Source organism: Candoia aspera, chromosome 2 (assembly GCF_035149785.1).
Source record: "Candoia aspera isolate rCanAsp1 chromosome 2, rCanAsp1.hap2, whole genome shotgun sequence".
Taxonomy (NCBI): Eukaryota; Metazoa; Chordata; class Lepidosauria; order Squamata; family Boidae; genus Candoia; species Candoia aspera.
The window spans coordinates 154305408-154332257 of record NC_086154.1 but is presented as its reverse complement, the minus strand read 5'-3'; the positions used below and the strand labels follow the sequence as shown (position 1 = coordinate 154332257).

Below are 26850 nucleotides of genomic sequence, written 5' to 3'. Positions count from 1 at the left end.
TTAAGAACCACCTAGCTGGAATCCATCTTGCTGGATAAGTGGTGTTGCCACCACCCTCTATATCCTCCTTTTCCCCCAGGCTTAGCGCTTATCTCCTGCTCTTCACAGAAGGGATCTAGACCCTAGGCCTGAGAAGAAAGGAGCTTGTGCAAAGAGAATATGACAAAAATGGCTGCATTCTTAGTGCATGACCACTGCCAACGTGGTGGCTTGACATGGCAACCTGCACATACAGTACATACGTAAAATGCGAAGGGACCAAAGTTAGTGTGTTCCACGTTTTTGTGTGCAGCTCCAAACCCCATAACCTAAGTGACTCTTCAAGTAATCTCTGTTGCCAACTCGAATAGGTATCTCCCAGTGAAACTTTATCACAGCATGTAGGTCCCACTGCCAAACTCACCATCTAGCCTGAGGTATTTGAAGCCACGGTAGGCAAAATAATCTTCCATTATGGTCATGAGGGAGGTCATCTGACAGAAGAGCAATACCTTGTGGTTGGTAGCTCGCAACTTGGGAAGAATACGATCTAGAAGCTCAAATTTCCCAGAAGCACGATACAGGTCAAGTCTAAGTTGTGTATGAGAAAGAGAAACAGGAAGATTTTTTCTGCACCAAAACAGTGAGTTTCACATGTTTTAACTTCAGGATTCCCCTTCCATATCAATTCCTTTGCTGAGCAGTCTTTTTTTTTGGGCCACAGAAGTCCTGCACTCCTAAGTTTGAAAAACCTCATCCCAGGATACCCTAGTTGCTCGTATGAATAGACCAAGCTTTGCTGTTGCCCTTATGAATAGTATGAACAGTAGCTATTCTCTACAAATAGGTAGTCCTCAGGTTACAATGGCAATTGGGACTGGGATTGCCATTGCTAAGCAATGCGGTCATAAAGCGCAATGTCATGTGACCACATTGCTTAGGGATGACAATCCTGGCAGTCCCAGTTGCCATCGTAACCCCAAGACGCGTGGGTCATTAAGCAGGAAGCAGCAGGACTCCCAAGTAAGGAGTGCGGGGCTGCCACAGGGAAGTGGGGGAGGCTGGGGGTGGGGCTGCCACAGGGAAGTGGGGGAGGCCGGGGGCGGTCCTGGGAGGGCTGGCACGGGTCACACATGTTGGGGGAGGCCAGAGAAGGGCTTGGGATGCCTGGCACAGGCCATGAACAAGTCAAGGAAGGCCAGGGGAATGGATGGCAGGGTGGGGTGTGAGCATAGGAAGGCCGGGGAGGACTTACCAGAGTGACTTGTGACCTTCCCTGCTGTCTTCTCCATTGACTTTGCTCGTGGGAAGCCAGCAGGGAAGGCTGAGAATGGCAATTGCGTGACTGTGAGACACTGCAACCATCATTAAGTGCAAGCTGGCTGCCAAGTGCCCAAATCGCAATCATGTGACTGCAGGGGTGCTGTGATGGTCGGAACTTTGAGCTCCAGTTGTAAGTACCACTTGTTCAGTGCCATTGCAATTTTGAATGGTTGCTGAATGAGTGGTTGGTAAGCGGGGACTACCTGTACTGATCTTAAATTAAGGAAATCCAGAGAAGCTTCTAAGGTAGCCCAAGACCTTAATGAGCACCATTCCCAAAATATTAATTTCTATGATTAGAAATAGTAAAAAGTGCCAGGATTATCCATCAAATCCAAGTGGGGGATGCCTCTGAAAGTTAAGAAGCCAGGCATGAAAGCAACAACTCTTTCCATTCGTTCATTACTGGCTCAGTCCGTTAAGTCTTCATAAAGAAAACACACCACACAGTTCAAATGCTTTGGAGTAGCCAACTTACCCTTGCACAATGCCTCCAGTGAAGCCCAAGTGCTCAGAAAAGGACTCCTGTAACAAAAAGTATGGAACCCCACATAAAGATGAAGAAAGGATGCCAGATAAAACAGTAGAGAGTTTTTTTCCCCACCTTCAAGAGGCATTTTGATGGTTAATAGTCTGGAAGACTTGTACTGCACATCTTAGGCCTGGTAGCTAAGATAGCCTTTCTAACATTTAAATTAATAAACTTCAAGTAGAAATTTTGATTATGTTTAAAATTATTTTCAAAAGAGCTGGAGATCTTTGCTTGCTTGCTGGAGATACGGACCAACACATTTCATGAATGCAAACTTCCAAGTGCTCAGGGAGTTATAATGCAAAGTCCTGTTGTCAACTAACCTACTCCTTGCTCTGTCAGGCTTCCCCAACTTGGTGCTCTCCAAATACACTAACTGGAAATTATTGAAGTCCAACACATTTTAAGGCTACCAGATTGTGGAAGGCTGCCTGAAATGCTGTACATACAATACCATATTGAATAACCAAATATTAACCATCAGCTGTGCAAATTTTGGAATAAATCTGGAGGAAGGAGGGAAAGTCATGAATTATGACATTCTAGACACCTTCAGCCATTAAAAGAAACTAAAGATTCCTCCCCCTCCTTGCAGAACTCCATAAATACCAGTTTGGAGAACTGCGTGCAACTTTTTAGGTGCCAGGGTGGGGAGAAAAGGGATAGACAACTGCTACAAAATAATCCTTAAGAGCCATTTGCTTGAGGAACAAAAATAACAAAATGCATACAACTGTCTGAAAATCTCCATATAGCTGCCTAGCCAAGGCATTGGGTTGATGGTATCCTAATCAGAAGGATACACTGGGAGAGGGTCAGCATTACACGAAGTGAGAAATGGTAGTAACTTATTCACACACGTTCCCAGTTAACCCACCCTTCAACACATTTGCTCCACCATCTTTCCTCTTCACTAGTCTCCGCTTTAACAATGCCACATCTTTACCTCTATATGCTGAAACATGTATGGATGGTTGCAAATCTTCCGCAGCTGCATAATGGTGTTCATTAGTGTTTTTGTACCACCTTTGCCCTGCAAAAAAAAAAAAGAGCGTGGAAAATATTGAAGGAGACAAACTATTTATACAACACGTATATGGCCATGCGCCTGTTACTCCCTGCCCAGGGTTCAAACCACAGAGCAAATGTCGGATAGTTATAGGCATATGAGTATGACACCGAAAAAGGAGCCAGACGTTAAAAATGGGACATCCACTGTATTAAGCTTCATTTCCCCAAGGTTTTTTGTTTTGTTTTGCTATTATTTTGGTTGGGCTGAAGTTCTCATCAGATAAACTAAGTACATAAAGCATCTGAGGAAGGGGTATAAGCCCGTATAAACTTTTTTTATGGCTCCACAAATTTCTTCTAAGTATTTCTACTGTCTTGCAGCCTCTACCCAGCAACATCATTTCAAAGGGATCTCAGGGGGATCTCAAGTTTTTTTTTTCTTTTGTTATAGTTCTTCATTTTTTTTTATAATTGCACTTTTTAAAGGTTTTTTTCCCTTGATAGTGTACCTTACTATTATTTTTGTGATTTGTTTTTTTTCTTTTTTCGGTTGTTAATTAAAAAGCAATAAAAATGAATTAAAAATTAAAAAATGAAGGATCTCAAAAAATGAATGCTACCACCAGGGGACCCAACCACTTGGATATGGCTTCAAATTTGGGGGCGAATGAATGTTTTAACCATTGTGCTTTAAAGCACTGTTACGACCAGAAATTCTTACAGTATGACGACTTGTATGCCAATGGAATTCTATTACTCATCTGAATATTACTCTCAAAACTAGCAAATGTGGTTTCACTGGTCTGTGCCTCATTCTGACTACCTGTGGAACACTCCACATACTAGAAACTCAAATCTCCCACCGCAGTTCCGTTTTCGTGTGCTGCCCCTTTCCAGGCTGGGATCACAAGCCTATTTCTCCACTGTGGAGCCTCTCTGTGAACCGCAGTGGAGAGCTAGGTGATAGCCAGCCATGAAAAGGTCCAGCCTTTGTGTCCTGTCTTGAGCTCCAAAAAGGAAGTAATCTGGCTGGTTGGGGATGCTGGGAGTTCTAGTCCAAATACGCTAGGTTCAAGAAGCTGATAAATCAACCCAGCAAAACGATGGCCACCCCTTTTTTCACATTAGTGTAAAAATCCGTTCTCCAAACCTTTTTGTCTTTCTCAGATCCATCTGTAAGCAGCACTCCCTTTGCTTGCATGTGTCTATAAAGTACTCTTTGTAATGCCGACATATCACACTTAATAACATATTCTACCTGTTGTGAAGAGAAAAGACACGTGAGTTCGTTAAAATGCAAACTGTTTTCACTCTGCATGGAACCCAGCATCCTGTGGTGGCTGAGATTTGGGACTTCTTCAAATTTCTGATAACCTTGAAGCGGCACCTTTAAAATTTATTTGGTTAGGGATACAGCTTCATTGTAGAGCACAGTGCATGTTCTAGATTAAATCTCCATAGTTTTTAGGCAGAGCTGAAAAATGAGAACTGATTACAATCCTAAACTAGAGCTACCCCCAATATGTACACTGGATCAGTGTACTACGGCACCTCCCTATGCCTGTAGTATTTTGTTTCCAGCCTCAGTAGATGTGGAGAACAGGGTCCTGGTATTTGGATGACAATTTGTAAAGATTTCGTCAGAAAGTCCCACTAATTATGCATTCAGTCAGGACAGGCCTCCTTTTAAACCTTGAGTGCCATATTCCTTGTGACTATCTTTCTGGATGGTGCAGGGTAATGGTGGGTAGGGTCAAAGAAAAAGTGAAGTAGGAGATCCATGCTCATTTCTTAAAGAAACCCCCCCCCCATAAAAGTATGCATATATACACACATGTATACTCAATACCATAATTAGGCTTGAACATTTATCTTTTCAAGTATTTTCTAGAGTAGGCCAGAGTTTAGGAAAAGGAAAATTAACTTTTCTCTCTCTAGCTTGTCTCTCTAATTGTGACATCCTTTCCCTTGTGCAATATTGAGTGAGAGAAGAAAGTTTCCACAGGGGGAGGGGACCAGCCTAATTGCTGTGCAAAAGGGGCAGGGAGAGAAGTTGAAGTAGGAGTTCATACACCAGATGATAAGGCCCTGTGGATCACTTTTGGCTATGAGCCAGAGGTACCCCACTACTGCATTAGATAATAAACATGAATTTGACAAAAGCTTTATGAATAGCCTTGCAATTAGTTGTAGTAAAGCAGCTTAAATATTGTATACATTAATATATTGCTAGAGTACTTTTGGATAAATGTGGGAGGGGATATTTCTGGGCTGATTCTGAAGCAGGGCAAGCAACGAGAGCCAGTTTGGTCTAGTGGTTAAGGCACCAGGCTAGGAACCAGGAGACGGTGAATTCTAGTCCCGTCTTAGGCGTGAAAGCCGGCTGGGTGACCTTGGGCCAGTCATTCTCTCTCAGCCCAACTCACCTCACAGAGTTGTTGTTGTGGGGAAAATAGGAGGAGGAAGGAGTATTAGGTATGTTCCCCACCTTGAGTTATTTATAAAAAATAATAAAGGCGGGATAAAACATCTTTAAAAAAATATAACAAAGCTTGGGAAGGTTTGAGGTGCATCAATTTTGAGATACTTCAGTTACTGTTTTCCCCAGACAGTCTAATCTATTCAGATTAATTTCTTGTGGTTGTGCAAACAGTTGTAGATTTAATTTTCATAATGAGGCACAATGGACCATGGTAGCTGGTCATCCTGGAGAAGTGTTCTCCACTTGATTTGATCATTTCTGCAGGCATTCCTAAAGTGAGACTTGAACCTTGAAAACCTATTAACTTGAACCCTGAAAAATAATGTATTTCCCAAGAGTTTAACAAGAACTGCAAAGAGTCACAGAAAAAATTTTGATTGGAAATTCCTCTAATATGACTAAAAGATGACTTCCATGTTTGGAGGATCAAATTGGACTGTTGGAAGCAGATACCAAACCTTCAGGCAATGTGAACAATCTGGTAATGTTGGCTATTTTTATAGGACTATGGCAATATTGACATAGAGGTAATCTAGTTCTTGCCAAATAATGTTACAGGTTTCTTGCTGAGAATTTACTTTAAAAAGTCATGAGTTTCTGGGGGTGTTGGCTAGGGAGGTAAATGACAAACATATTTGTAATACCATAATGCCTCTTTTGTATCTGTGTTGTGATAATGCATACAAATACACAAGGGGTAGTTTGTCTCATCACAACATCATGAAGCAGGTTTTGTTATTCTGATGAAATTGTATAATAATGTCCTTCAATGTCTATGGTCAAAGAGATCTAGAATTTTGAGAGTCTTTATAGGTATCAGCTTCTTCTGACTTCTTCATCTCAAATCTCTTATCAAAACATAGATCAAAGCCAATGTGAGTCTTTCTCTACCTCTTGCAGATCCACAGAGAAAAGCAGCAGTGCATCTGCTGAAAATGAGGGACCAGACATTTCTTGGCAGAGCCCTGGCTCTGTTGTGGAGATGGGGTGCTGCTACTAACCAGAATTCAGCAAAACAGGCACAACATTACTAGCAAAGAAATCAAATGCACATGAAGGGGCTGCTCACATCTGACATTTAGCAGCAACCTCTTAGCATTTTTCCTTTTTACACAAACACTAGAGCCAACAGTCCATCTAGCCTGGCAATATTCTTCTTCCTTCCAGGTCCAGGTCCAGGTCCAGGTCCAGGTCCAGGTCCAGGTCCAGGTCCAGGTCCAGGTCCAGGTCCAGGTCCAGGTCCAGGTCCAGGTCCAGGTCCAGGTCCTTCTCAGCATTGCTGTTCTAAGCCATTTTTATTTAGTGGCATCAAGTAGTAACAAACACCAGCTCTTCTATTAAGCCATGCCCCTTCTTGAATATCACATCCTGAGCTACTAGACAATTTTCTTGACCAACAGAATCTTTTCTTAAAAAATGAAGTGCAGCTATCAGATTATAAAGGGATCAGCTTAGTGGTAAGCCACTACTTTCCATGAGCCAAACAGATTCCAGAAAGAACCTGGAATAGTCTCTGGTGTATACAGTTACCTTTTCAGGTAGCTGTGCTTCTACTTCCTTCTTTAACCTTCTTAGCAGGAAGGGGCGCAAAACTTTGTGCAAACGACGAATAATTAGAATAGTTTCTTCCTCATTCAAATCCACCTGTATCAAAACACACACCAATATAAGGAAACACCAGTTTTTAAAACATCCTTCTCCAATGACACTAGGAAAATATAGATCACTTTTAACATGCAGAATAAGAGAAAAATCTATCATTAATTATATATCCAAACTTATCAAAACCATAGATTTGTGAAATTAATTGCACAACATGTGAAATTAATTGGTAATTAATTGCTGTAAGTAACATGTTAAGTTTAGAAAGCTGGAGACGAATCAGTGAAATAATATTTCACACAGAAGTCATGTCAAACCAGATTAGAACTGTGGGCTAATATGAGAAATAAGTGCTTGATGTACCAACAAAGAGCTCCAACTGATCCAACTGGCTTTGGCTGGCTTTCCTGGGATCAGGTGGCATACAAGTACGGTAAACAAATACACCCTACCCATAATTTGTTTAGCATTCTAGGTGAAACAGAAACTCAGCTTTGTATCTGAGAAGTTAGTAAAGTCACATATAAGGAACAAACCATGTTATTTCCTTTGGCTTACAAAGAGAAAAAAAAAAGCTAGAATCCCAGTTCATGCATAACACTGATAAAAACACGATTAAAATACTTAGTTTATTTAGCTGTTCTGGTTAGCTAGCGCAACCAAGTAAGAACATTTGATCCTGTTAACAGCAATGCTAAAATTCTCTAGATTGCTAAAGATGAGATCTGAACTCAGGCAATCCAAGAATATTTCCATCTTTCAAGCTTGATCCTTTAGGAGGGTGTAGCCCGCTCGGGGAAAAAAAAATCAACAATCCATTCAGAAACAAAACTCACATTTTTTTTAAAAAAGGACAGCAATAAAACCCCAAGGTTTGGGGAATTCTGTACTGTACTGTACTACTGTAATCAGACTATTTGGAGTTATGTATGTAAGATATCATGATACACCGAGGAACCCCAACTCCTTTCTTCCTAACTCAACTCCACCACAAAGTAAGCAAAATCCGTTCCTAAGTGGACGAGACTAGTCTGCACCAGAGACAGTGAAATGCTGGAATTGTCTGTAGGTTGGGTCATGGCAACTGGATTTCTTTTCTTTTGGTTGAAACGTTTCGCTGCTTGTCCAAGTAGCTCTTCAGTCTGGGCAAAGGTTGGTGAGGGGACCCCATATATATCTTCCAGGGTGGCTGCATTGTCCCTGCACCTGGATGGCTTGTTAATTGGGCAATGGAGGTGGGGATTGTCTTTGGGATGTCTTACTCCTAAAATCCCTCGCTCATGATGGCCCAACACAGGAGAAGCAACACCACAGGACCAGAATCAGCAGTTTACCTTCATCTAAAAGAAAAAGGACACTCATCTGAGGACAACAATGTCCACATTTTGGACAGATGGGTGGTTTGAGAGAGGGGTTAAGGAATCCATTTATGCCAAAGTGGAAAATCCTTCCCTCAATAGAGGCGGAGGCCTCAGACACAACTTGTCCCCCATTTTTCATGCTGCTCTTTCATCAGTCCCCAGGAAGATTAAGACCACCAGGAAGGCCACTCTTAACGATCCACTTGGGGATGAACAAAGGATCTAGGAGTAAGACATTCCAAAGGCAGTCCACACCTCCATGGCACAATTAACAGCCATTCAGGTGTAGGGACAATGCAGCCACCCTGGAAGACATATAAGGGGTCCCCTCACCAAACTTTGCCCAGACTGAAGAAGCTGCTTGGACAAGCAGCGAAATGTTTCAACCCAAAAGAAAGAAATCCAGTTGCCATGACTCAGCCTACAGACAATTCCACCTGGATGATTGAGAATCTTCATCGACATATGAAATGCTGGAAGTAGACTGCCATTGTCCAGAAAGAACCTCCTGGAGGACGGCTGCAGAACTAAAGAGCTTCACAAGGCCTTGGCTGAAAAACAAAAAGTTAGATGCTTCTTCTGGCACTTACCTTTTCTCCAGTCATGGCAAATGGAGCATTAAACCACTGTTCAAACGTGCTACAACTCTTGAAGATAGTTGGAAGGAGAAAATTGAGCAGAGCCCATAGTTCTGGTAGCTTATTTTGCAGTGGAGTCCCTGTCAGCAGCAAACGACGTGGGGCTACGTAGTGTGTATTCAGAACCTGGGTTAGCTTGCAGTGGTGATTCTTCATCCGGTGACCTTCGTCAACAATCATGTACTTCCAACGAATCTGATGATACAAGTTGACAACTTGTCTTAGAATCTGCCTGAATTCCAGAATACAAGCTTCTTCCCCTAGGACACATTCTCACAGTAAAGGGACAGAACGACTGACCTAGATTGCTACTGACTTGGTTTGGTTTAAAAATGCCCTTAGATAAACAGTATATTCTGAGAGGAGTGAAATAGGAGCCCTCAATATGCCATTAATTTATATATTCTGTATCACAGATGCTACCAGAAATATTAAATAAGGAAAAATAAAATTCATATAGGCTGCAGAGAAACACTATTTTTAGAGCAACTCATTTAACTCAAACTCATAAAGTTTATTCATTTCTTATTTGGTAGATTTCGAGACAGGCCAACCACCATGGTTCCACAGTTTGGCAAAGCTATGCTTAGTAGGAGCGATCACATGCTCCTTGAATTTAGTCACAGCCATGAAGTTGTGAATCAGTTGTTACAAACCAGTCTTTGAAAATTTGTTGGGATGCTGCTAAACAAAGAAACAAAAAAACCTACAAAAAATCAGCAGAAGCTTCTCCAACCCACTCAAATGTAGTTACACACACACACACACACACACACTCTACACACTCCCTGCCCCCCCCAACTGATAATAGCCTAAAGTAACCAAAGTAAAATCTCCTTGATTTCTGATGATTACACAAACATGCCCTCTTGGTAACAACATGGAAGTGATTTGCCACTGACTTCTTCCAGGATGTTTTCTCAACTTCCCAGGCAAATCTTAAAGTACACAAAGTACATACATGAATATATTGACATTTAGGATTGGGACACAAATCATGCTTGTCTGTATAAACCACAATGCACATTAATGCTGTTTTAATGTTACTGATGGCTGCCACTGTTTTTTGATTGTATATTTGTTTATTTATGGTATTTTTCTGTTGTACTAAATCAGTATTTTTCAAACTTGGCAACTTTAAGAAATCCCCAGCCAGCCTGGGAGTTGAGGTCCACATATCTTAAAGTTGTCAAGTTTGAAAAACAGTGTTCTAAATGAACTTCTTCTTGGTTGCCTTTTAAGAGAAAACATTACAAATAGAACCACATAAATAAAAGAATACAGGAACAGGGAAATCTCACTTTTGCAAGAATGTGCTTATCTTTGATGATATATTCATATGTAGTAAGCAAAACATTAAACTTTCCACTTCGAAGCTGAGGTACAAATGCCCGTCTTGCAGCTGGAGAGCCCTAAAAAAAAAACCAAACAACACACACACAGAAAATCTAAGCACAGGGTTTTGACATTTAATCTATGCTGTTTACTGCATCTATGGCTGTGAAATGACTTGACTGACCTGCTTTATCAACTGTCCACCTGATGGGTAAAGAAATCAGTAGCCCAGAGAAGGGCGCAGAATTAAACTTCACAGAGGTTCTGGAGAGGAATAAGCTTTGTGGGGCTGGTTGAAAGGTCTGGGAAGCTAAGAGGCAAAGTCCAGAATTCAGGAGAAACAGAAACTTGAAAAATAAACAAAACAGAAAGTTTGAAAGGAAAAGGGAAGCAGAGATCAGAAACTAAAAGAGCTGATTGGGGGTGGAGGATCTGATGAAGGCATTCAGCCCTTACAGACAGGAGTGGTCCAGCAATGAGGTACTTTCATTCATACATCCAAGGACAGAAGGTGGCACTAAAGAAACGGCACTCCAAATCAAGAGAAAGATTTTGACAATGTTTTTGATTAAAATTGAAAATGAAAATCTCAATCTTGATATTTACCTTGTATGAGACCTTAACCACAGAAGGAGCCCACTTATCAAATTCATAAGCCCAATTTGATAGAGTTCTGAAACAGAAAAACAGTGAGAATTCCATTTTATAAAACAATTTGCTTCTGACTTGTTTCAAGAGAGTAATTCAAAGTTAAGTCTCATAACCACAATACGTTTAATGAATAAAAACTGCAAAGTCTCACATAAATTTTATGCATTTATTTTAAATTAATAATTTGTTTAAATAGAAGGTGGAAAAAACAGATGAAGAACAAGTATCAGTAAATAAACAAAGGATTTACAATTATCATAAAATTTAAAATTAATTATTCCATTAATTAATTAATGTACAGAACTAGGTTCATTATATCATTTTAAGAAATAACTGAAAACTCTATAAAACTGTAAACATTAATGTTAATATTGGTATCACAATCATTTGTCAGTGTTCCAAAAATAAACAATTTTTTAGAAGTGTAGTAGAAAATTGTAGTCGTATCTGCTGGCTGATCAGATGGAACCTGCCACTGTCAAACATTTCTTTTCATGCAGCTAAATGAATTTAATTATTTTGCTCCCTCTTGCAAAACATTAAATAACTATTTAACACTCTTTGGATGCTAGTCCTTAGTAGTTACATTCTTTATGGCATTTCAAATAAAGCATTTGTCCAAAGGGTTTCCATTTCTCAAGTTTTACCCACCTGTTTTAAACTAAGTCAGTTCAAAGAAAACAGACTTGAATGGGACTGTCAAGCCAAGGGTGGACAACCTCATGGTCTCCAGAGGTCTTGGAACACAAATCCTGAAAGCCCTTACAACTGGCCATTGTAATTCTGCTGATGGAAGTTGGAACTGTAAACAGCTGCAGGGCATCACGTGGCCTAACTCTGACCTAGCCTGTTACTCCAGGATGCAGGGATTCTAGGAAAGCACACCACAGTTTTACATTTCTTGGCCTTTGTAAGCTAGTGGTCATAAACACCACCATGTCAACCCATATTACAAAGCTTAAGTGATTTCCTGGAGTGTTTGAAGTGACAAGGCAAGCTTGCCAATTTGCTGGCATAAGAAAATGTGAAACCATAGTTGGGCTGTGTATGCAAAGGCAAATCCATACATTTTGATTTGGCCTGCACCACATGCTCCCACTATGATTTAGGTCACAGCTCCACCTCCAGTTCCTGAGTCTGTTGTAAAGATGGAAGCCCAAAGAGGACAACTGAAGTAAAAGTCCTACACTTTTATCCTGGGATTAGTTCACTGATAGCTCTGATGTTTGAGCACACCACTATGCTCAAATGTTGCAATGTTCTCATACAGTACAAGAAAACAAGAGATGAGTGAAAAACATACGTGCAACTGTCCACGGCTGATGGCCAACAGTTCACCAGAATTGTCTGTCAGTGCAATCCTTTGATTTCATGCACAGTCATGCTCATGATATCAGCAACAGTGTCTACTGCATTAGCTTCTGCCAGCCTTTTTCCCCATTGCCTTTGACTTTCCAAGCATTAGGTTTTTTTCCAAGATTCTGGCTGCTGCACTATGTGCCCAACATATTTAAGTTTTGCCTTCATGATCAGTGCTTCCAGTGAGATGTCTGATTTTCTAGTACTGAATGATTTTTTGCTTCATAGGGAACAATGAAAAAAAATGAGGAGATGGGAATATTTCTAGGCAGAACACCAGAGGAAGCAGCAGCGCAACACGTGGTAAAAACAGCGGTCAGCAGCCCAAAGGTAGCTGAAGAAGCCGCATACCTTAAGCTGTACCTGAGACTATTGATCAATAAGATCAAGCCAGCCCATAGGACATCAGCTGATCAGCAGCAGAAGACACGAAGTGGCATGAGACTCAGAAGCTAAAAACTACGGTTAACAGATCACAATGACTGAGTTCACATCCAGAGCTAAGTCAAAACCAAACAGAACGGAAGAAAAAAGCATCTTTGTAAAAACTGTCTTAACTTTATGGCTCATCATGTTGTGGATTAAATTAGTTCTTTCTCAGGTCATTGTGTCTGTTGTTGTGTGTATCAAGGGTATACCTTCTGCCTTCTAGGTTACCTTCAGGACAGAGCTCATAGAATCACAGGGTTGGAAGGGACCTTGGAGGTCTTCTAGTTCAACCCCCACTAGAGTTTGTCCACTAAAGTCAGCCTGACCTAGTCAATCTTGCCGGGGAAGACAGCTGTCGGTTCCCCTCTTCTGAGAGTTGGGAGGGCGGGGAGTGCTTGGCCCTCAAGAATGGCCTCCCACCAGAACTTAGATTAGCCCTGACTTTGGCCAGCTTCTGGAAGCAACTGAAGATGGAGCTCTTCTGGAGGGCATTGGGGATTTGACACTTTGGGGTTTTCTGGCTTGCGTGTCTTAGGTTTTAAATGATTTTAACCACACTGTGGATGTTTTAGTGACTTCTGTAGTTCTGCAAAGTCACTGAGAGTCCTGTGGGGTTGTGACAGGGCATAAATGTAATAAATAAATAACAACATGCCCTTGTTATCTCTCATATAGACTACTGCAATGCACTCTACATGGGGCTACCCTTGAAGAGTATCCGTAAGCTTCAGCTGGTCCAGAATGTGGCTGCGTGGGCTATTTGTGGCGCCCCCAGAAGGGCGCACATAACACCTTTGCTATGTGAGCTGCATTGGATACCAGTTTGCTTCCGGGTCCAATTCAAGGTGTTGGTTATCACCTATAAAGCCCTACATGGCATGGGACTGGGTTACCTGAGGGACCACCTCTTCCCCGTTATCATCAGCCCGTCCCACCCGGTCATGCAGAGAGGGCATGCTGCGGACCCCGTTGATAAGAGAATTCCATCTGGCAGGGTCCAGGAGGCGGGCCTTCTCAGCAGTAGCGCCCGCCCTTTGGAACATCCTGCCCCCGGAGGTGAGATCAGCCCCATCGCTCCTAGTCCCCCGGAGGAAGTTGAAGACCTGGCTCTGCCACTGGGCTTGGGGCAGGGAGGAAAATCGACATACTTGGGGTTGGCTAGTGCCTTAAAGTGCCCCTCCTACATAATGATTGAAGAGATCATAGCCATCTGGATTTTATGAGCTGGGGTAGTTAAGAAATTGTTTTAGTTTTAGTTTTAATGGGATTTTATTTGAATTTTATTGTACATTTATTCGAATTTTATTGTATATTTATTCTGTATTGTAAACTGTCCAGAGTCCCTCCGGTTGGAGGAGATGGGCGGTGACAAATTTGATAAACAAGCAAATAAATAAATAAATCCCCAAATCAAAGCAAATTCACCTCCTACACTAGCTTAAATTAAAAAAATTTTTTTTTCTTAAGATGTGAAGATTTCTCAGTTCACTATGCTCACATGGGATCAGGGTGAAATTGTACTAATTTTGTGAGATTTCAGGCAATATCACAAGATGCCAACTTCTGGCTTAGCATGTTATATGAACCAAGTCACAGATCACAAATCATGGTTGGAATTTATGCTTGCAACGTAAGTGATGGTTTGGCTTCTCAACCACAGTCACTGAACATCAATATCTACAGTGCCCAAACTGAACTTGTAAATTTACTCATTCATAGTAAAGATACTTCCTCAGTCATTTGTTGTTGCTATTGCTAAATTCTGTTGTCCTACTTTTTATTGCCCACTCTTTGTAACAGTTACTACAGCACACCACATGCTGCTTCTGTTGCCCTGGAAGTTTCAGTCATGTTAGCCTGGGCCATAGATTTCTGAAAGCATGAATTTATTTTTCCTATTAAATTGCATCCCACTAACACCTTCCATCTGCACACAGTAACAGTGCTTTTTCATACGTACACAAAGTCTCAGAGTTGCCCACCCATCTTCGAGGGATACTTACGACAGAGGTACAATAATGAGGAATGGTCCGTTGATTCGTTTGTGCTCCATGAGGTATGTAATTAAAGCAATGGTCTGGATTGTCTTACCCAGGCCCATTTCATCAGCCAGGATGCCATTGAGATTATTATTGTACAACGATACCAACCACTCTAAACCTTTGATCTATGGATGGGACAAAGAAACACATACACATTACATGGCCTACAGAGAGAAAATCATGGTCTTGTTCTACAGAGCAGCTCAAAGCACTGAATTGGTACATCCAGGCTCGGCCTCCTTGACTGAGTGGTAGGAATCACTCTCTGGTTCTTACCTGATATTGTTTAAGGACACCATTCACCATGAGGGACGACTGTTTGTCCACCCTTTCAGTGACTGCATGAGCCACAGCATAGTAAGACTGCAACCCCCTTGCCAGGGCCTGGGACACACCGTACTCATCATCAACATCTTGTTTGGCATTCCTAAGAAAAGATTTCAAGGGAATGAGAAAGATAGAATGGGATTGTTAACTTTATTGGCAATGCAACTGCTATCTTAGGAGAGTTCAAAGAAAGTTAATTCTTGCTAGGTGTGAGGGAGCAGAACAAAACACAAGCATTGCCTTATCTTTGGGGGTTTAACTGTGTATGAATGTTCTTTTTTGGGACACATACAGTTTAAGAACCACTTGGCAAAATGTCCCTCCCTGCTACCACCTGTTTTAGGGACAGGGATGTGGATGTTTACATTGTCTACTTTAGTCCTGATGCTTTCAATTTCTTAGAAAAAGTCATGAACATGTTTGGCCTCTGGACAACTTGGAACTCAGATCTGCTCTGGATTCTTCCTCTCCTGTTTGGGATGGTTCTGACTAACGTTCTAGCTTGGTGCATGGATAAGGAGTGACAATAACATATTGAGTAGTTATAGCTGAATTCTGTACCACACTATTGGTTCGTTCCTTTGGGATCATTCAAGAATCTGTTCTTCTGGGTGACTAACTGGAGTCTCCAATGATGTTGCCTGTCTCCAGGCTGATTATGCCTAGAACTTCTGAATAATACCTAAAGCTGGGGATATTTCCCATCACTGTCTACTAGAGTCTTCCTGGTTCTTTCTTGCAGAAAGGCCTAATGAAGAACCAGGGAATGCAGATGGTATGGGTGGGAGCTGCCCCACTTCTAGAAAACAAAGCTTGGCCCTTGTTGCTAGGCAGCACATATTCTCCTTTTGGTAACCATGGAGCCGTCAAAGAATGGCAGCTGGAATGGACAATTTTCATCCTTGTCCTCTTCAAATTTCCTAAGTCAACACTGCTTTATCATGTACAATTACGTAACTGTTTTCATGTATTATTGGCTGCTAAGGAGGGTTGCTGTCAGGAGAAAGAAGGTTTATATAATCAGGAGCAGCTATAATTTCAGAACCTAGGATCCAGAGCAGCATCTATTTCTGCATTAATATGAAGATAAAAAATAAGAGCAATGCCTGGGATAGCACCGTTCTCAATGGCTACCCCACTAGAGTACTAGGGTAACTATGTAGCTGGGCTTAGCCATCCTGCAATACAGACTGCAGAAGAAGCTGCACAAGGGGAGGGAGAGAGAGACAGAGACAGAGAGGGCCATCATCTATCTTGTCTCTTTCTACTCCTGGCCTTTTGTATTTTGCCAGGCTATGGTCCTCTGGGGAAGCAAGGGGGAGGCAATCTGGTTCCAAATTGGGAGTCTACTCTTCCCAAGGCAGAGGATGGGTCTTTTCCAGCATGAGCTGCCCTCCTTCACTTAGGGGAAGTATTCTATATGCATCTATCCTCCTTTTTCACCTCTGTTTAAAGGCAAAGCTGAAAGAAGCAGCTGACAAAAAACACAACATGAGCCGTACTCAATAATATGCCTCGCATCAACTTCTGATACATCATCACTGTCTGGATCTGGAATCTTTTTCTTCTCCTCTACAGGCAGAGCAGACTGAGAAGGCTGAGGTTGTTCTTCCTCTTCCTCCTGCCAAAAACCAAAGTCTCATTAATGTAACTTAAAATACCTTGGCAATGAAGGACCACGCCGTCGGTTCTGCTGATTGCCTCCTCCAGCCAGTCCCTCAAGATGTTAGCAGCAGCAAAAGGGGAAAAAAATGGGGGGTGGGGACTGTAGGGCTATCCATTCCCTTTAAATGTTTCTATTTAAGCTGGTTGTTGTAAGAACCCTAACTAAAATCTGGTTCCTGGACATGCATTTTTTCTTCTTCCCACATCATCCCCTTCCTCTTTTGAGGCATTTTTAGACAGAAAACCTGCAGAAGCAGGGACCATCAAATTGTAACTGATCTCAAAAAACTGCTCAGGGAGTTTTTGGATGAAGATTGGGGTAAGAACTCAGAGCAGTTCAATTCACTTTTGATTCATTACAACCGTTAACCAACAAAAAGGAGAAACGTTAAAACAAACAAACAAAAACAAGGTATTAATGCCTGCATCAGAAGCGATACAGTCTTAATTAAGAGGACAGACTGCAGCAAGATTTATACCAATATATTCCAAGATGTCCAAAAGGACATCTTAGATGATATATATGTATAATTAGCATCTATGATAAGAGATATGGACAAGCTATCAGTACAGGCTCTTAGCACTTCTTCTTTTTTTTTTGGCTTAAAGATTCAGCCAGGTTTGCTTGAGTCTTGTGTCTGTTTTACTCCTTTCCCACATGCAACTGCTCACGTGCACCTCCAGTTATATTGCTCCAATGCAGAGAGAAGCATCATTCATTGGAGCTACTGCTGGCCTGATTTATACTGTACTTAACTGAACAAAGCAAAATGTAATGGGAAATAGGAACCACTAGTTAAGTTCTGTTTTCCTGATGACAAGAAGGCTCTACCTGAAAATAAGTAAGATCAGATAATACACATCAGATGGTTCACGTCACAATCCTTTTCAGTCCAGGATAAAAGATGCTTCAAATACAGCACACGCGTCTGATTTTGATCTAACACAGACCAAATGGATCAAGAGAACATTCCTCCTCACCTCTTCTTCCTCCTCTGATCCGCTTTCTTCACTGTCAGATCTTGGTGCTACTTCATATCTATTTAAATAATTATGAAATCATGAATTACTCTACAGAAATACCTTTAACAAGCCAAGTCACTTGGAGTCACTCCTGCCTTCTAAAGTCATTGGAAAACTGGGACAAAGATGAGGGAAGAACAAAGCTTCAGTTCACAGGGTACTCATGGACAAATTCATCAAATGTAAGAACTGTATTATAGGAACAATTTTTTAAATAGTGGTTTTCAAAAAACCAAACAGAGAAAATGGATCATTTCTAAAAAATTCCCACTGGAGCCTCCTTGTATACAAGATATACTTCCCAACTTGTGTAAAACAAAATGGAGAGACGGCTCACTCTCAAACGTCACTGACTCCATTTAGGACAAATCCGTTCTTCCACAAATAACAAAATATAAATTGGAAATTTCCAAACCAGTATAAGATCAATAGAATAGGAAAATGGAAATGGAAAAAACCCTTTCCCGTGATGAAATACCATCTTCCCGAAAGAAGATTTCATGAAAGTGAATGAAAGTGTATCATAAGAGCTGTAAGTTAGTCCAAGTTATATATCTACCCTATCATTCTGTTCCCAACTCTGGTCAGCGATCCACTTCTAGGAAATCCCCAGCACCATCACTGCTTGTGGGCAAGCAGCATTTGCAGATTTCCTGCCTCTTTACACGGAAAGTTTAAGAGCTCTTATTCAACCCTGAATTTGTCTAATCCTGTTTTAAAGTCTCAAGTCTGGCAAACTGAGGCGCTAGCTTGCCTTGATAACCAGACTAGGTTGCTGAGACTCCAGACACAGAGTCCACTGCCACCTCCCGCAAGTCCTCTAGCAACACATCCAGGCTACAGCCTTCAGAAACTCAAGGACACTATACCACCGTATTGCTATGATTATTTTTTTGAAAAAATGCACAGAACAGGCATATTACATGTCTCTGTTCTCAGGGAAAATATGACTGTGAATTCTGTAGGCAACTTACCCAGGATTCATTTCTAACCAGGTATCCAGCTGTCCAGCCTTTGGTGCATCTGTACCGGTAAGAATTTTCCCACTTTCAACATGAATCACTTTCACAGGGAGGTCACTCATTTGGCTGGTTTCATCTAAAGGCTGAAGAAATACAATGGCATGTTAAACATATGTTTCACATAAAGAATGATTCTAATGCAGTACGATGTTAGACTTCAGGAGGAGGAGGAGGAAGAACAAGAAAAAAAGAGATTGGATTATATCACCATATCGCTAGGTTACTACTGCTGAGGAGCAGGACTCCCAGAAGGCTTGCATAAGTATCTTTGGTCAGGTACAAACAGAAACATCCTGTCTATAAGAGATCACTCAATTATAAATAGGGACCTAAAAATATGCGATAAATATAGAAGAAGTCCAGACTGATCACCCCTTGCTTTTCTTTTCTTTTTAATGAAGGTGAATGTATAAAAATATTTGATCAGTGGAGATATAATAATTGGTATAGATTGCAAGATTTAATCTTTAATAAAACAAAGATGAAATCTTCTGAAACTCTTTCTTGGTCAGAAATACCTACATGGTTTCAATTATCTTCAAATTAAGTAGTAAAGGTAAAGGTTTCCCTTGACATTAAGTCCAGTCGTGTCCGGCTCTAGGGGGCGGTGCTCATCTCCGTTTCAAGCCGAAGAGCCGGCGTTTGTCCGTAGACCCTTCCGTGGTCATGTGGCTGGCATGACTAAACGGAACGCCGTTACCTGCCCGCCGAAGCGGTACCTATTAATCTACTCACATTTGCATGTTTTCAAACTGCTAGGTTGGCAGGAGCTGGGACTAGCAACGGGAGCTCACCCCGTCACGCGGATTTGAACCGCCGACCTTCCGATCAGCAAGCTCAGCAGCTCAGCGGTTTAACCCGCAGCGCCAAATTAAGTAGTTTCGTTCAAAAGGAATGATAAAAAGAAGATGGAACACTCAGCAACAATGACTGAATTTGAAAGGCTTATAACAGAAAATTCAGAACACCTGCTGGGTTTACTCATAGATTGTTAGCAAAATATGATTCAGAAGCAAAGATAGTATGATTAAATGGATGCACAATTTAAACAGGGCAATTGATATGCAACAGTGGGACTAACCAATGGAAGATAAATATCAAATTTACTGTGAATATTAACACTAAGAGAAAATAGGGACACAATGTTTTTGTTGGTATATTACACCAGTGTTGATTGCCAAAATAGATAATTTGTATTTTCAAAAACTGTTGCAAATGTAATAATCAGGTTGGAAACCTGGAAACCATTTGTTGATTGTAACTCTGTACATGGACTTACACAGCATCTGAAGAGCAGAGTTTTCTTAACATAAGGCTTTAAAATATTAGATTTTTGCCAGTTCCATGGTTAATGTTTGCCTGATTCATAATAATACAGCCAGACTTTCTGAGATTAGAGAGAAGCTCCTATTAATTGCTTATCCTGACTGATGATTTTTATAATATGGGCTGCCTTCCTTTCTTTATTAATTAAAAGTATTTCTATCCAGTTGCAATTAAAAAAAAGACTCTCAGTGGCTTTGTTGTTACCAAATATTGATTGGATTTTATAATGGTTTTAAAGTGCTGAATTGGTATTTTTATATGCAGTACTGTTGTTACTTCAACAATTCTTATTTAGGTTCATACAGCTCTTTTATTCCTTGTTTTTGCTTTTTTCTTGGTTATGTTTTCAAATATCTGTTAAAATAAGTTTTAAAAGGATAAAATACGTCTAGAAGAGGAAGGAGAAGAAAAAAATGGCATCTCTTAAGTATAATTTCTAAAAAAAAAAGTAAACACTTTTTGTCCTCTGGAGCTGCCCCTGCCCCCCACCCCCGGGGTTGTATTGATAAAATTCAGGAGCCGAGTGAAAAGCTTAATGCACCTTTGTTGAGTGTGGACTCATCAAAATTATAAGTAGCCATTTTTTAAAACGTCTGTTAAGTATTAAGAATACAATATTATCAGAGCAAAATAGGCCCAGGGGAGTTGAGTGGAGCTGACTCCTATGAAGGTGGAAACCTAAAGTTGCAAAGCACAAAGGGTGCTTCCAGATGGATAGTTCCTAATACTACTATATTAAAGGCACAATGTGGCTCTTCCATCTTTCCTTCCTTAAGATTTTTTTACCGTCTCAAGAAGGATGGGACAGCAGTAGCCATGGGACAGCAGTACAGGTTATAAACTAGACAACAGTGTTTGACGACAATAAAATCTTATCTTTAATGCAGGACAAATACTTGCCCATACAGCTGAACAGACATCAAAAGCATTGCCTGGCTAAGGTGGTATATAGGGTACCCTCAGCATGCTATTGTTTAAGAGTGGCTCATAAATTCCACCAGCCCTCCCCAACCTACTGTCTTCCAGATGTGTCATTCCCATGGTTCCAATCAGGAATTTAGGATTATACCGAATTACAGACTAAAAAGGATCACTTTCTAGACCAGTGTTTCTCAACTGTGGCAACTTTCAGATGTGTGGACTTCAACTCCCAGAATTCCCCAGCCAGCATGGCTGATCAGGCACAACTGTCTGCCTCAGAAATGTTCCCACAGTGCTAAAGTGTATTATGGTTCTGTTTCAATCATTGTAATTACTTGCATCTATATATATATTTGGAAGCATATGCAAATAAATGTTCCTTTCTTTCTTAGATTTCAATACCACCTTTCTTGCAGGAATTCAAGGTGGCATACACAGCCATCCCTCCAGCTGTTCTCCACAACACCCCTGTGAGGTAGGCTAGACTGAGAGAGAGTGAGTGGCCCAAACACACCCACTGAACTTCTCCGTCCTTTGATCTGGTAATGTGTAATTGGGAAGCCCTATTTGTAGAAGCCACTATTTTTGCTGATAAACCAACAACACTGATGGGTAGATGAAGTCACCACAGTTGTTGCCAGAATGCACTAATTTCTATCTGTCAGGGTAGACAGGTATTCATGATACAAACAAAGGCTAGAAAATACTTTCGGCACCAGAAATATTAAGTCCTAAAAGGAATTTTTAGGAGAATCCATCGATCCACCAACTGCCGCCTCTAAAACAATTTTCAGTTTTCAAAACCAGCTGCTCACACCAGTGCATTTCAATTGCTACTCCAAATAAAAGCAGTTTCCCTACCATAAGAAAGCAGATACTCATTTTGCAGTAAAATCTGTACATTTTATAGCCACAATTAAATTGGTTGGGAGGGGGTCTTACTTCACCATCAGGTCCAATTGCTGGGGTCTGTCCTTCTGCAACCTCAGCCTTCTAAAAAAAAATAAAGATCAGGAAAAGCATCTATTACAATGGAGAGAAGTATTTTAAAGCACAGTAGCCTGATGAAAGACATTGAGGTCACTTTTTCCAGTTTTAACTTCTAAATTACTGTTAGGATTTTTCATTCTAACAGTAATTTAGAAGTTTGGGCCTCTAAATCAATAATGTAGGGAGGTTTATTTAAATGTATTATCTTCATTTGGAAGTGCTCTGATTCAGTTTCGTAACATACTTCGGAGGTGGGCAATGCAGTATCAGTGGGCACCATAGTTTAGTGGCACCCCAAGTGGGTGCCAACATTTACAGATATAATTTTAAAGAGGTATATCATTAAAATGGCAGAAATCCCACAGGAGTTGAATCGATATTTCATTTTGCAGGAAATAACGCTGTTTTCTCATACAAGGCCTCAGACGATTTTGGCCCCTGCAAGACTGACATGAGACGCATCTCAGCCAAGCGTTTACTCGGAGCTTGCCTGAGATGTCACTGACCAGAGCAGACCAATTTGGCTCACTCACCTTCTTTTTCTTCTTCTTTTTCTTCTCCTTTGCCACCTGGGCAGCCTTGTGCTGCCTCACCAGTTCTGTGAGGTTGGCCACATATTCATCTGTCTGCTGAAGCAGGTAGGCTAAGCGCTTATCCTTCTTTTGATCAATAAGCTTTCGGTACCCTTCTTCATCCTCAGCCTGTAAAACACACAGACCCAAGTTATAATTCCTTTGAACTGGGAACATTCAAGTGATCAGTCAGGTTCATTCTATGCATGGAAACGAAAAAGCCATACCATCAACCGTCGCATTCTCTCCTTCTCAATTCTCTCATTTTCCTTCTTTTGCTCACGCTCCGTATTGGCATGATAGGTGGCCACAGCCTTTGTCAGCTTCTGAATCTTGCCGGTGACCGATCGATGGTATTCCTTGAAATCCTTGGCATGCTGGAGAATGCTGTTGAGGTACTCCTAAAAGAAACAGCAACAGAAAACGGCTTAATGAATAGGTCAAGCATGAGTTAGGGCTTGTTTGTATTACAAGCGTGATATCAGAAATTACACAGTATGCCTCACAAAGCTGTTAAAGCTGATTATATAGTCAGCTGTTGCCCACATTCTGGAAAACTACTGCAGAATTTTACCAGCTCCAGGGGCTAAGACTGACTTCTGGGCATCCAAATGGTGTTTGTTGCTTTTGTTTGTGCTTTCCTTCTGGCAAATTTCCAGAATGTTGGAACTTTCAGATGTAGATAGCTCAGGTGGAGGGAACCATCAGAGGTCCAATATGCACCAAGCTAGCTGGATTCTACTGTGAGAAGCAGCTCCAGCAAAGGAAGATCTTCCAGGGTTCAGAAAGGGGTAGAGTCAAGTCCAATTCTGTTAGCCAGATGTAAAAAGGCTTAATTAGGTTAGGCTGCTGCAACCATCATTGGGGGCTCAGTTCCACAGCATTTACTGCTTAATATGTATTCGAAAAGGTCCAGTTATATGCAAGGTGGGAAGCTTGGGATGGATCTTCCAAAGTTTTTTTAAAATTTACTTAAAAGTAAACTCAAACTGAAGAAGGGTAATTTAAAAATGCTTTCCTCTTTCTCATTTCCTGTAAGTATAGGTCATTTGAGGGACTGCCTCTTCCCGGTTACATCTACCTGTCCCATCAGATCCAGTGGAAGGGGCATGTTGTGGGTCCCATCTATGAAAGACCTCCATCTGATGGGACCCAGGAGGAAAGCCTTTTCTGCTAAGGCTCTGGAATATCACCCCCTCTGAGGCCAGATTGGCCCCAACCTTCTTGGCCTTTAGGAAGTCCCTGAAGACATGGCTGTGCCATCAAGCCTTGGGATCCCATGGAGGTGGGGAGCCTGCAAGATGGCTGCATTGTTTGTGAGCTTTGGTTGGCACTCTTCCACGCTTTTATGTTTGTGATCAATTGTTTTAATTGTTTTCAGTTTTATTTATATAAGTTTATTTTTTTGCTGGTTTAATTTGCAAACTTCCCAGAGTCATGTAAGTGAGACAGGAGGTTATATAAATCGAACAAAATAAGTAAATAATAAATATTCGGTGGGAAAATGCCTTAAAGACATGCTTGCGGATCTGGATGTGTGGCAAAACCCATGCAATGGTTGTGCTGATTTGTTGTTGTTGGTTCTCCTTTCTTACCTCAGCTGCCAGTTACATCTGTATTCTTTTTATGTTGTACCCACAACAATAAAACATGGAGTGTTTAACAGTTGTTACTTGTCTAGAGACATGAATTTGAGATGGGGGGCTATATAAATTGAAATATTAATGAATAAAGGAAAATGAATGAAATGTGGATTAAACTTAAAAGCTGATTGTAAAATACTAAATAAACCGAAGTGTAAAATATGAAATGAGTCAAGTTAAAGTGGCTGGCCACAACTGAGGAAAGGATCGCTGATCAGAACACTGGCTTGTCCTTTGCTTCCTGCCCGTCACTTGCAGGTTATGAAGAAACAGGGCAGTTCTCTCCATGTTTATTGGCAAGCACAAGCTTGACCAATAGAACTTTTGTTATTTTTTTTTAAATATCCACACCGTCTCCTCCAAAGAGGTCAGGTGATATGATGGAATGTGAGGGCAACCCTGGAGAACAGAGGGAAGAGATGCCGCCTAGGGAATGATCAGATAAAAGGAAAGGGCATCTGAGAGAGGCTAACAGCCTAAAGAAGATCATCTTTATCTGTACATTTGGACTGAGGATAAAACACCATAACCTCTTTGACGCTCAACACTCCAAGCGAAGAACAAAGGTTCTCAGCATTTTAGAATGGAATCCTATGCAATGTCCTTACCCTGTGGCCACTTCCCAGATACCATGCTCTAGATGCTGTGTTAGCAGCTATCATTTTAAAGCAATGGAGGCCTTTCCCACATTCCACTGTAAAGCAAGGGGTCCACAATATGTTATATCTTTAGGAGAAAGGAAAACTACCTATAATAGGACAGATACATTAGATGGTTCTATATTTTCTGAAGGGTGGCCTCTCCAGTTCTTCTCCTACTACCGCCCATGCCTTTCCTGTTTTCCCGTCTCTTCTCTTAACCAAGCCTTTTCTTTCTCTCAATATGAGTTCTCCCCTGCAGATGGTTTTCTAGCTTTCCTCTTTATTCAAGGATTTGGAAGGTGTTTCAGTGGACACAGCCTAAGGTACATTTAGCTGCTCCACATTTGGCTACGGTTAGCTTGCTGTTCAAACGTTCATCTTCATGTTTTTATTTATCCCAGTGAGCTAATAATAAACACAATGCACTGATTATTAATCAATTCGGGCATCCTATTATATACACCATTGTTTCAAATAGAAGTAGAAGCAATAGGCACCTGATGTTTTTGCCGGCGTTTTCTTTCTTGTTCAATCTTCTGCTGTTTTTCCAGCTTCTCGGTGATGCGAGCTTCCCGCAGGGATTGCCGTTTGCTACGTTTATATGCCTTGGCGTTCAGTGCTGTTTCCAGTGCAGTATCCCTTCTCATACAGACCACAACTTCTTGTCGCAGCTGTTGAACAAAATTTTAAAAGAACAGTGGGTGCAGACTGAGACTAGAACGGGGTCCAGTAAAATGCCTCACTTACTGTACATGCTGATTAACACACTTTACGTTGTTTCTGTGTATGCTGTCAAATATCAGAATCCATCATAAAATGTAAACATCTCACATCACCAAGGACACATATGGAGTGAGAAACAGTTCTGAAAACAATTGAAAGTACCTGACGTATCTCTGAGAACAGACGCTACTGCTGCTTTTCTGTTATTCAGATAGTTTTACCTGTTCTTGTTTTTAAGTCTACTGAACTGTGCTTGGACAACAGAAGCAAAAGAAAAGCACAACACCCATCAAACGGTCCTTCTGAAAAGTAGAACAAGAGTGGGTGTTGCCAAGCAAGATAAGACAGAAATATGAAACAGATTCCCAAAAGTCCATGGAGAAGAGAGATTAACAAAAAGCAGCAGAGAGTGTCAGAATAGGAACACATCCCAGTTCCTATTCAGTCCCTAAAACAGCACCCAGACATTTACGCAAAACCCAGCATTGTTTGGACTTCTGAAACCAAGATGCATCTATAGTCACTGCACTACCGCTATGCTCTGGCTGAAAGCATGTTTACATTTATATATTAGGTATGTTTTGTGTAATTTGGTTCTGCTTGTTTGTTCTTCTGTTGTACACAGTTCAGAGTCTTATTGTTTGAGTTGGGCAGCCTTATAAATCCAATAAAAATAAATAAAAGAAGACTATTACAGAGAAACCAGTCAGCCAATCCCACTATGGGATGGAGAAGGACTAGCCACGCTCTCTAGCTTGAGTTGCAAAGGGGCTTCTTTATCAAAATCTGCTTCCCTTCTGACCTTGCCTCCTTGTTTTTCTAGAGTCATGCTGCTGCAAAGATCTATCTACTGATGTCAAAATGTACCCGAAAACTTAAAGGACAAAATGGAAGATTAAAGCAGAGCTATTTATCCAGTGTTGCTGTTGCCCTGTGTTTATAATGTCTGTTAACACGCCAGGCTCGGCTATGGCATTCTGAGTGAGCCCAGAATTATTGGAGTTAGAGCCTCCATCATAATATTCCTGATTTCAGATGACCCCAGTGCTACAACTGGAATGATGTAACTGAAATCTTCAGGTAGGGCCAAGATCAAAGCTGATACAAACATCTACAAGGAATTAAAGACATAAGGTGTCTTCCCCTGCTTTAAAAAAACCCAAAAGACTCTGGGTCAGCAAAGCCACTATGATTTTTTTATGCATGACATTCTTTTCTATATCCAGAATGCCTGTGAAATTACTCTGCCCATT

The 26850-nt window shown here is 41.1% G+C and overlaps 1 protein-coding gene across 9 annotated transcripts in view; it reads right to left on the bottom strand.

Annotated features, from left to right (window-relative positions):
* The window catches only part of SMARCA4 (SWI/SNF related, matrix associated, actin dependent regulator of chromatin, subfamily a, member 4), a 73929-nt gene that overhangs the window by 22122 nt on the left and 24957 nt on the right, over positions 1-26850 (bottom strand). For all 9 annotated transcript variants that reach the window (XM_063294389.1, XM_063294388.1, XM_063294387.1 and 6 more), the window contains 17 exons: positions 25372-25545; positions 22818-22991; positions 22552-22719; positions 21971-22021; positions 18734-18864; positions 17718-17775; positions 16574-16692; positions 15021-15171; positions 14706-14869; positions 10870-10936; positions 10230-10340; positions 8881-9123; positions 6858-6971; positions 3996-4103; positions 2781-2867; positions 1781-1827; positions 404-570 (listed from right to left, as the gene is read on the bottom strand). In XM_063294389.1, the coding sequence (XP_063150459.1) occupies positions 404-570; positions 1781-1827; positions 2781-2867; positions 3996-4103; positions 6858-6971; positions 8881-9123; positions 10230-10340; positions 10870-10936; positions 14706-14869; positions 15021-15171; positions 16574-16692; positions 17718-17775; positions 18734-18864; positions 21971-22021; positions 22552-22719; positions 22818-22991; positions 25372-25545 (2134 nt within the window). The remainder of the gene's footprint in view (positions 1-403; positions 571-1780; positions 1828-2780; positions 2868-3995; positions 4104-6857; positions 6972-8880; positions 9124-10229; positions 10341-10869; positions 10937-14705; positions 14870-15020; positions 15172-16573; positions 16693-17717; positions 17776-18733; positions 18865-21970; positions 22022-22551; positions 22720-22817; positions 22992-25371; positions 25546-26850) is intronic.